The sequence below is a fragment of the Protopterus annectens genome, chromosome 2.part1 (genome assembly GCF_019279795.1).
Source record: "Protopterus annectens isolate FY-2018-M chromosome 2.part1, PAN1.0, whole genome shotgun sequence".
NCBI lineage: Eukaryota > Metazoa > Chordata > Ceratodontiformes > Protopteridae > Protopterus > Protopterus annectens.
In genome coordinates this window covers 691,947,742-691,959,762 of record NC_056729.1, presented here as the reverse complement: position 1 = coordinate 691,959,762, position 12,021 = coordinate 691,947,742, and the positions used below count along the sequence as shown (strand labels likewise).

General features: G+C 37.6%; 1 protein-coding gene across 1 annotated transcript in view; it reads left to right on the top strand.

Annotated features, from left to right (window-relative positions):
- Positions 1–9,382: 9,382 nt before the first annotated feature.
- LOC122794901 (pleiotropic regulator 1-like) overlaps positions 9,383–12,021 on the top strand; it is a 319,076-nt gene continuing 316,437 nt past the window's right edge. The window contains exon 1 of the mRNA XM_044063497.1: positions 9,383–9,532. Within this exon, the coding sequence (XP_043919432.1) occupies positions 9,521–9,532 (12 nt within the window). The 5' untranslated portion in view covers positions 9,383–9,520. The remainder of the gene's footprint in view (positions 9,533–12,021) is intronic.

Sequence of the window (12,021 nt, the reverse complement as noted above, 5' to 3'; positions counted from 1 at the left end):
CACTCTCTCGCAGAAGGATACGTTCCACATCTATGAAAAAATCTATTACTCCACTACATAAAGGTGGAAACTCTCAAGACCTCTTACACTATTGCCCCATTTCTATACTTTTCCCACTATCCAAAATCCTTGAAGTATGTACACACAATTACTCAAGTACCTCATTGATAATAATCTTCTGTCTCCCACTCAACATGGCTTCCGCCCAGAGCACAGCACTATTACAGCCCTGCTCTTATTCACCGATACTGTCAACAAAGCCTTAGGATACAAGTCACCCCACTTCAGTAATCCTACTGGATCTATCTAAGGCTTTTGACACAGGATCACATACTAAACTTCTAATCCAATTAACAAAACTTGGCTGCGCCCCCAAATCCCTCAACTGGTTTACATCATGCCTAAACAATAGACAACAATCTGTAAAGTGGCATAACGTCCAATCTGATTATCTCTCAAACAACATAGGAGTCCCACAGGGTTTCATTCTGGGACCATTACTCTTCAACATCTTTATTAATGACCTCCACAAAGTCTCTCATCTAGGTAAAATTATCCAATATGCCAACAATTCAACAATAATCTCTACTTCAAACAATTTCTCTGACCTCCTCACAGTTACTCCGAATGCTTTTACAGAGATTGTATCATGGCTAAACAATTCACAACTGCTACTAAACGCCAAAAAAACAAAACTTCTATTATTCATTTCAAAACCACCAGATACAGACTTTAAAATCTTATCTAAAGATGGAACTTTAACAAAAATAGTAAAAATCTGCCAAACTGCTAGGCATTACGATTGACAACAAACTCCTTTGAAACACACATTCTCAATGCAATAAAGAAAACACACTTTAAACTTGGCAAACTTTATCATCATAAACTTATATGGAGAAAAACACCAAAACAAAACTGCCAGGACCTTACTCATCTCTGCTCTACTTTATGGTAGTGCTATCTTTACTAACCTTCACTCATCCCTCAGCAATACACTTCAGTCTTGTTACTATAAAATAGCTAAATTCACCTCAGGAAAGCCTAACTGCTCACACCACTGCCAAGCAATCTCTGAACCGAACTGGTTGGATTTCCCAAACTATCTTTGCTATACCCAACTAATGCTAGCCCATAAACTAATTTATAAACCAAATACCTGCCCAGCACTCTCATCAATACTACAAACTTATATTTCTTCATGTACCCTAAGATCCTCCAACAAATTGCTACTAAGTGTAACCAAGCCCAACAAAAGAGCTGGACAATGCTTGTTCTCCTATAGCATTGCTAAAAATGGAACTCCTTATCCTCCCATATTACCCAAATAGACTGTATAAAGACATATTTATTTATTTATTTTATTTATTTTACATTTGTTGACCGGAATAATCCGACTGGATGTATGTCCATTTTCAGCTGAGGCCCGGGGAGAAAAGCTCCACATTAAGACAATTTACAAGACAGAAATCTTGACCATGTACAATACAGATAATGTCAGACAGGTAAAACATTTCAAATACAGGAACATTTATATAGTACTGTTACAGTAACATACCAACATACCCGACTAAATAAGTTAAAAATTTTGAGTAAAAGGATTAATAAAACTTTTTTTTTTGAGAGTAGCATTGTTTATAAAGTTTACCAAACCTTAGGAGGTGAGCTACTACAGTAGGAATTAAGCGAGAATATCAGAGCACATGAAATAGCATGTTAAAGATAGATAGTAAAGAATGGTCCTGCTAGGGGAGAAAGTGTCAGTCAGGATTTGTGCATGGGCAAAGCCATTGGGCTTTAACGAAGATTCTTAATTGCTTCTTGAAAAGTGGGGTAGAAGAAAGGGCTGTGAGTTTAGTTGGAAGAGTGTTCCAAGAGTCACCAATAGAGTCTGAGAACAAGCTATCTCCAGATTTGTTGTTGGACGTTCGGGTAGCTGCTAGTACCTTATTAGATGATTGAAGGGTTGTTAGATTTTTATATGGGCAGATAAGGGTAGAGAGTATGGGTGTATCTGTGGGATGGTGTAAGATCTTGTGTATATTAGTAAGTTGCTGGAAAAGAATCTGGCTTTGCAATTCCAGCCATCCTAGCAATTTAAGATTTTGGCAGTGGTGGGTTCGAAAAGGGGCACTAGTGGCAAATCTAGCTATGTTATTATAGGCTGTTTCCAACTTATGAAGATTATTTTTGGATAGGTGGGTATAGATTGGGGATGCATAGAGAAGGGTGGAGATTAAGTGAGATCGGGCAATAGCAGTCCTAGCTAGAGGTGTGAGATAGGGTTTAAGTCTGTAGAGGAAACCAAGTTTTTTTTTAACTGATTTAATGGTTAGGTTGATATGTGTGTCAAAGTTTAGATTATGATAAATTGTTACACCTAAAAGTCTGGTGGTTGTGTCCGGAGTTATTACAGTACCATTATTAGATGTAATTGTGAAGTTGATAGCAGGAGACTTCTGAGAGGGAGAGAATAGTACCAATTTAGTTTTTTGGGGTTAAGGAGGAGACAGTGTTGATGGAACTAGTTTTCAACTATGGTAAATACTGCTTAGGTACTCGAATGAAGTCCAGCAGGCGAGGAGGCTGAACATATTAATGTTGTGTCATCGGCATATTGTATGCAGGTGGTTTGTGGAAGGGAGATTTTCAGATCATTTATGAAAATAGTGAAGAGGAGGGGTCCCAGAATAGAGCCTTGTGGGACTCCAAGAGTTGTAGGGAGAAGAATAGATAGTTTATTTTCCCAGAGGACTGCTTGTTGTCTCCATTTTCACAGCTCACATTTAGTTAGACAAACTTTTGTATTTCCTCCTTAGCATTCACTTCCTCAAAAAATGATTTTGTCCCTCCAGGGAAGAATACCTTAAAGACAGCTGGATACAGCAGTTTGAATCTCACACCTGTGTCTCAACATTCCCTGAATAGTGGAATGAATGTACTCCTCTTCTGCCTGGTGTACAATGAGTAATCATTCTCTACAAACACTCTGTTGTCTCCCACTTTTAGTATTTTGTCCTTCTGCCACAGTTTTGTCAAAATCAGCTCCTTCTGCTGGCAGGATTGCATCTTTACTATTAAAGGTCTAGGTTTCTTATGGCTAGATTTGGAGGATACACACAATGTGCCCTTTCTATTAACAACTCCTGCTGTGGAATACCAGTCCAGTTGCTTATTTGTGCTTTCATAAAATTAATGCAGTCTGTTTCTTCCAGCTTCTCTGGTATAGCTGAAACTCTCATGTTTTCCCTATGTGCTCTGTCCTCTAATTCTATTATTTTTGAAACATCTTTTCCTGAGCAGTCTCATATTCAGCCAGCCTTTTTTTTCATTTCAGCCTTGGATTTTTGGAGCTTTACCATCTCATCTGAATATCTGTTTAAAGCTTCTTCCATTTTTCCAGCCTTTTGTTATTTGTGTTCATTTACTCCATCAGTGTTTTGTTTATTGTAACCAGGTCTGCATGCAGTCTTATATCTTCCTGTAGGTTATTGGAAGTCATGTTTGACGGTTGCATTGCTTTTTGCCTAACAGCTGCAGAACTTTCCCCAGTCAGTGTTTCTTCCTTACTTTTTGTAGATGATTTTTTACGTGTTCTTTATTTCTTTATTACTGGCATCCAGTCAGTGCATTCACCAGCCAGCTACTGAAATTTACCCATGAACACAAATCTACTGGCCTTTTCTGCTGAGTTTCTATTTTCACACTGGGAGACCTAGAAACAAGCTGTTAGTGTGCAGCCACGTTGGAAGTCCCATGCTCTGAGCTTCCTGGTTGAAGTTGTGAGTACAGTGTTTTACATTTGACCATTTGATCTTCACAGTGAGAGGCAGTGTTCAACATTTAGGAAATAAAAGGTTGAGAGCTGTGACCAGACTCCTGGACTGGTTGACTGATAAGCAGATCTCAAATGTTCACACACATAAGCACATGTAATGCTATTTGTTGGTTCATTACAACCTTCCCTCCAAATGAACACTACTGTCACATACTTGAGAAAGCCAAATAGCTCTCTATTAAACTAAGATTCAATCTGCTGCTCAGAAACCAGCTCTACAATTTGTTGCATTTAAACAGCTTTCCTCCACTTTCAGCAAAACTCCAGGAAAGATTATATTTAAGGTGGTGAAACCAACTTTTATTTTTACATTAAAAAGTGTTAGCCTTCATCCTTATGCATGTGAACACTCTTTTTGTAAAATAAAAGTTGGTTTTGAGACACACTTGAAAAAAATAACTTTTAAAAAACCTTCCAATCACAGAAGTCAGACATACATCTGCCATATTTGTGGCATGAATAGTCATATGCTGGCAGGAAGAGTGTATGTCACTTTGGTGGCCAGGTCGGATTATATTGCATTAGTGTACCACAGACTTATGAAACAATTACTTAATTGCCATCCAAGAACAATTTCAAATATTACTCTAATTCACATAAAAAATTAATAGAATAACATGCATTTCTGGACAATAGGAGATATGAAATTCTAATGTCTGGAATTATTACTGAATGTCTGTAATCCGAAATAATTTATCAGCAAGTCAGTTTTTTTACAAGGGACAGGGCAAATATATCAGGCAAAATTAGGGTGATTCTGTGAAGTCAGGGACAGTAACAGGTATGCATTATTCCTAATAACAGTCTGATGGGGCAGTACTAATATTGCACAATGTAGTGCTATTTGCTGAAAGTGTAAAACTAGGATTGCTATGTCCTATATGTGTGTGTGTGTGTATGTGTGCGTTTGTGTGTGTGTGTGTATGTGTGCGTTTGTGTGTGTGTATATGTGTGTGGGTGTGGGGGGAAGCTGCAGAGTAACAGCAACAATAGAGCTATAATTTCTTTCATTTTGTAATACAAAACATCATTGGCACTGAAATTATTCTTGTCAGTGGATGTGTGTGTATGTTGCAATGTATTCAACAATTTGGCTATAATTTCTTTCACTTACCATTGCAAACATAGACTTTACACATAAGTGGCTATATTCAGTCATTTTACAGGATGAGAATGTGTGTGAAAGCAATTGCTTGTTGCCACAGCGGCATGGTTAGCAGAGTGATCAGTATCATTGCCATTTCACTTGCTTTCTGGTTGAGTTTCTATGTGGAATCTGCATGTCCTCTGTGTGTGTGTGTGTGTGTGTGTGTGTGTGTGTGTGTGTGTGTGTGTGTGTGTGTGTGTGTGTGTGTGTCTCTTTCTCTCCACATGCTTTGGTTTCCTCCAGCATCTTAAAGTCATGCAGTAGGTGATTTGGCATTCCTCTAGTTTCCCCTGAAGATGTGTGCGTGTGTGTATTTATCTATGTACACACAATTCTTCTGGGTAGCAATGAAAATGTAGTTTACAAGTAACTATCTTTCAAAAATAAAGCATAAAATATCACAAAACATCCAAGCCTTTAGACCTTCTAGGGATCTGGTGCTCCCACATTCTAGACTGTATAACTGGATTTTGACATGGACTAACTGGTGGTCTCTGCCCTAAACTGCAGCCATTCTGAAACTAGAGATGTATACAGATAGTTGTTTTAGTCTGTGTGGGCCATCTGGGGATAGTGTTGTCATCACTTCTTTCATTTTTCTCACAATCAAACCTCAGAGGTGTTTATAGGAGGTCATTATAGTTTGTGTTGGGACTGGGGACATTGTCGTCATTGTTTCTTTTACTTTTCTCCTAGACTTCAGAGGTGTTCAAAGAAGGTTACTACAGCCTGTGTAGGGATAGTGTATTGTTTAGGAGCAACAAGTTGGAATGCATTACTGTGGTCACTATTTTTTTCACTTTCTTCATAATTACACATCAGGCATGTATACAGATGGCTGCCTTTGGGTCATAGGGATGAGGAACATGGGGACATGCTATGTATATGTATGACAACAATCACTTGAAATACATGACTGTGGAAATTTGAATCTCTGCTTTCATCCCACACTAACACCATAGGGATGCATAGACAGTGACTGCATTTTTTTTTGTTTTTTTTTGGTGTGGGGGTGTGGAAGTAGTCAGTCATTATTCCAAGAAAGGATTTATGCATTCTCTCAAACATGTATCTTGTTAGTCAATTGTGAGCTATTTTGTCATCTTTGAACATTAAGCCTTGGGAACAATATATGTCTTCCTTGAAAGAAATAAAAATAAGACTGAAATTCTTTTCTTACCTATGATTGTTTCAGAACATCAGTGGATCAAAAGGTTGGAAAGAAATACTCCAAAATGTACAATGGATATAAAAAGTGTACACACCCCTGTTAAAATGCCAGTTTTTTATGGTATAAAGAAACGAGAGCACAATAAATCATTTCAAAACTTTTCCCACCTTTAATGTGATCTATAACCTGTAAAATTCTTTGAAAAACAAACAAATCTGTTAGGGGAATACATAGAAAAAATAAAAAAACATACAATACACTAGCTGCATAAGTGTGCACACTGTTAAACTAATACTTTGTTATGTGGGCACACCCTTAAACTAATACTTTGTTGAAGCACCTCTTGATTTAATTACAGCATTCAGTCTTCTCTGGTAAGAGTGTATCAGCATGGCACATCCTGACTTGGCAATATTTTCCCACTCTTCCTTGCAAAATAGCTCCAAATCTGTCAGATTGCGAGGGCATCTCTTGTGCACTGCCCTCTTCAGGTCACACCACAGATTTTCTATTGGATTTAGGTCTGAGGTCTAGCTGGGCCATTCTAAAACTTTAATTTTATTCTGGCAAAGCCATTCTTTTGTTGATTTGGATGTATGCTTGGGGTCATTGTCGTGTTGAAAGGTGAAATTCCTCTTCAACTTCAACTTTCTAGCAGACACCTGAAGGTTTTGGGCCAAAAGTGACTGGTATTTGGAACACATTTTCCCACATGCTTTTGGGAGACGATGTATTGTTTTGCAAATTTTAGGACCTGAATGTTTTTCTGTGTAAGAAAAGGCTTCCATCTTGCAACCCTACCCCATAGTCCAGACATATGGAGAATATGGGCGATTGTTGTTACATGTAGTACACAACCAGTACTTGCCAGAAATTCCTGCAGCTCATTCAGTGTTGCTGTAGGTCTCCTGGCAGCCTCCCTGACCAATTTTTGTCTTGTCTTTTCATCAATTTTGGAGGGACGTCCAGTTCTTTGCAACATCACTGTTGTCTCATATTTTGTATACTTTTTGATGACTGTCTTCACTGTGTTCCATGGTATATCCAATGCTGTGGAAATGTTTTTGTACCCTTCTCCTGACTAATACCTTTCAACAATGAGATCCCTTTAATGCTTTGTAAGCTCTCTGCAAGCCATGGCGTTTGCTGTAGCAAGCAACTGAGTAAGTCAGGAAAATCCTACTAGGACAGCTGAACTTTATTTGTGGTTAATCAGAGTCTCTATAATTGATGGTAGGTGTGTACCCAAGAAGACTGACCGTTGTAATTAAACCAAAAGGTGCTTCAACAAAGTATTAGTTTAAGGGTGTGCACACACAACAAAGTATTAGTTTAAGGGTGTGCACACATATGCAACCAGCATATTGCACATTTTTTATATTTTTTCCTCTAACAACAGATTTATTTTATTTATTTATTTATTTCCAGTTTGATAATCGGGGAAGTCCACTGGGCCCGAAAGCCCGTTTTCAGTGGAGGCCTGGGGAGAAAAGCTCCATATTACAAACACATTGCACACTTAAAGCTCCATATTCCTAAACACATTGCACATTTAAACAATTTACAAACAAGTTAAAAAATAACATTTTATACACTTGTATTGTTAGCATAGAAGAAAAATATACATAGATATGAAATGCAAATGAAGTAAATCAGAGGAGAAGTGTAGGAAAAAGGAGGTGCAGAGAATGCCAGGAGGGGGATAAAAAGAACAGTTAGACAAAGATTCATTTTATGTTTGTGGTAAAAGATACATCTTATGGAAATGGTAAAAGATGCAGTGCAAGAATAGGCGTATAGGCAGTGGGGAAGTGAAGATATAAAAAGAATTTACATAGAGTTTATTTGTTTGTTTTTCAATTGAATTTTACAGGTTACAGGTCACGTTAAAGGTAGGAAAAGTTTTGAAATGATTTATTGTGGTCTCATTTTTTATATCACAAAAAACAGGCATTTTAACAGGGGTGTGTACACTTTTTACATCCACTGTACCTCAGAGCATCTAAACCCTATGGCTTCTCCCCTGCTTAACTGAATTATTTCCTATGAAGTTAATACTGTGCTGGCTTGGCCAGGTAAGGTGTATTAAAAGGATGCAAGGAAAAGTAAAGCTGAAGAGCAGCGATGAATTTTTTTCCTTAAGTATTCAAGCCATCATTGGATGAAAAGGTGTAAAAAAAGAATTTTAAATACATTTTAGAGCATATAGAAAGTCACAGATTCTTGAAAAAATTAAGAGCAAAGGTAATGTGTTAGGTGAGGGGAGCCTGGGATGAGACAAAAAAAATGGGGGGCAGTGGAGGATGTGTAGTGGGATGAAATAGTAAGCCGTGTGGTGAGGAGAGGGTTGAAGCCCTTTGTCTACAGCACCATTTCACCTACAGCCAGCCATGTACATAGATGTATCGTCATTGCAACTAAATGCCAGTCCCTGGCAATGCCCTTCTGTGAAAAGGGTCGACAGACCTGTCAAATTCTAAGAACATTGTAGCTACAGTTTAGCCTATGCATACTACCATAAAATTCTGTAGCATGAATTAAAATGCTGCTTAAGAGAAGAGACAGTGACAGGATGATACTTGGACTGGCAGTGTCCTGGGGGCCACCAACATGAAGCTTGCCTCCACCCCCAAGAAAAAGCACACCTTAACCAATAAGCTAGAAGCAACTGTCCAAACATGGGGCATCTCTTAATATTTCCCTTCTCCCTCACTTTACTATTCTGCATTACACCTTTTCCTCTTCTTTTTGCACTTACCAGCCATACACTTGCTCAAAACTCATTGAAAACTGTGGCTGATTAAAAAAATCTGCTGTAAGCCATTGCTCATTTTAACTTTATGTAGTAGTTCTTACTCTGTCTTCTCATACTGTGTTACCTTGACCTTCCCTCCTACCGTGTGTTCATCTATCACTGATAACACCCATTTTATTAACCCAGTAAATAATAAACAAATATTAAACATATAAATGTAGAAGTAAATACACAAATATATGCAGTATCGAAAAGATCAGTTGATGTTACAAATCATCGCACTTAACAGGGCGGGAGGTGCTTTTGTTGAGCGTTGCCCACTTCGCGAACTATCTCCATTCCTGCAACTAAATTTCTTTCCATTTTTTTTGTTCGAGTTTTCCCTCGCCTGTTAACTTGCACATCTTGAACGCTAGGGAGCGAACAAAAAGGATCCACATACATTTTTAATCTTCGTTACCTTCTAGTTTCACTGTTAATTTCACTGATCTCGCCGATGTTAGTTTTGTGCATTTTGTTTCCGGGTTGGATGTATAGTGGCTGCTGAGGGTGAAACTGAAGAGTGTTTTTGTGGATTTCTTCAGCCTGTTGTCAACTTGTGCATGTTTTGGGATGATGTACGAGGTGGGTTTCTTACTGTGTTTCACTTACAGTTAATCATCTGTAGTAGTCACAGCGCTCCACTTGTGCTGTTAATATTAAGTAACCTGTTGGAAGAAAGTTCATATAGCTATTTTTTCACTTTGGTTGCCATAGAAGAGAGTGTGTGGGATGGAGCATGTTTTAGGAAAAATAAAGTATTCCAGTGGAGTTGATGTAGCTGTAGTTAATGTATGTCAATAACAGTTATGAGCAGCGTGTATAGTAGTCATTTGGTTTATTGTCAACTGCTGTCATGTAGTAATCTAACAAGCCGTGTGCGATCAGTGGCAGATAACCGCAGCAATACCTGTAGGGTTGCCATCTCTTTATCCTTCTGTTGTAGTGTCCTTGTTCTGGCAGTTGTGTCCTGCAAAATAAAGAAAACGGTGATAATAAAATTAACAGAAATTCATATTTGTATAAGAAGCATCTTCATATTATATATGAAGCAACAGAAACAATTCAAGTCAAGTTATGCACGAGAGATATAACCAGTACCCCTTTGCCAACTGTAATGTTAAGTGTTTTGATTCCTAGGTACTCTGTTTGCTTTGGGTATGGAATAGCTTTAGACATTGAAATGCTATTATGCTTTCAGAAATCATCACATAATCTGATAATTGCATCAGGTTTAGGAACTAGACTACTGGACTTCTCCACTCACACTGTAATCTTTCTGTTACTCCTAATTTGAGCATTTTTTTTTAACTTTTCCTAATTGTTACTGTGACTGTTAAGACAGAGAGAGATCTTGCAGATTGCAACATTCACTCCAAATGTTGTCTTTGTGTTACATTCTTTTGGTTTATTTCTAACAGGCATTTCTGGGAAACATTCTTTTGCTTCCTAATAGAAGCTCTTATTTCATGCACTTATACTTTTTAGAAGGATTCCTCCAACTTTCAGGTAGAGATCTCTGTTCTGTCCTTGTGTTAACATCAGCTTGCAAGCTAACCACAGAATTTAATAGTCTCACCATGGCTTTAGTATGTTAATGCAATTGATTTGCTCTGCATTTCCCTTTCCTGGTTTAACCTTGTGGTTCACTGCATTTAGCATTTCAGTCACCTCAAAGGCTGCTTGTCATCTAATCTCTGTGGAAGGTACTAATATTAATACTTGAAATCCTGTTTTGGATTTTTTTAAATCTGATTATTATTTCTAGATTTCTATTCTTGCATCTTTTGGAATTTCTGCATGTGCTGGTTTACTCTGAGCATAATCAGCTTTAGTCTATCATGTAAACTAATGTAATGTTCCGTCACACTTTTAAATTGTGTCTTCTCTTTTCAAGTCTGTTCAGCACTATCAAATAGACTTCTGGGATGACTGCAGTACAAGAGTTCAAATAAAGTGAACACCGCTGAAGCTTGTAGTATATATTATCCTGCAAGTAGTGTAACATCTGGTCCCAGTTGTTTCCATGTGCACCAGTTACTTTTCTTCATATGGATTTCAGTGTTTTTTTTAACGTTTCTACTAAACAATTTATCTGTGGATGGCATACAGACACTTGCAGCTGAGTAACCTTAAGTAATTGGCACAAGCCATTTTTTTAGGGATACCATGCTCTCTAGAGAATGACAATACCAGTTCTCTGGCAATAGCCTTTGTGTTAACTTTGCATAGTGGGACAGATTCAGTACATTTTGTAACCTAGTCCTTTAGTACCGTTATGTATGGATACCCATTACTGGATTTTTCTAGTGCCCCCAGAGTGTTCATAACAGTGCAGTCAAGTGACACTTGCATACTTGGCATTAGAATCAATGGATTCTTGTGTCTTGGATAGGTGCAGTGTGTGACATTCTGGACAAGAAACTCACAGATATTCTCTTTATTTCCTTATACTTTTCTAATAAAACCTGGCTAACACTCTTTCCTTAGTTTTGTCCATCAACAGCTAACCTCCTAACACTAATCTTAACATGAATATGGACTAACTTCATTATTATCTTTGTTTGTGTTTGTGTTTGTATTTTATTGCCGTTTGTTCTAGTCAAGGGAATGGGGATTGAGTCCTTTTGTCTCCAGTTGTCTACTGTACAACTCTGCAAGCCATTTAACTAGTCAGGGCTCCTGGGTTGCCCCAGAAAAAAAAGATACTTGTATCTAGTGGGATTACTCTATCAAAAAAAAAAAAATAATAATAAGCTTATGAGGTTTTGGCATTAACAGATGGTATAGATTTTTCTGCCTGTCTTTGCTTACTGTATATAACAAATCATCTTTTAACTCAAAGAAGGAATAGCAAGCAACTGGAACATCTTATTTAACTGTACAACCTTGATTTTGTTCTTTGTTGCTGTGTATAAAGTATCGTATTTCCATTGTACTTTTTTTAAAGTTTATGTTGCTTACCTGTAAGTCTGTTGATATAAAGTTATTTTCTTTCTTAGCTAGTCTTGAGTAGGAAGTTATAAACAAATTGGCACTGTGACTTTTCCTCTGATAAGGTTGGAAGCAATAGT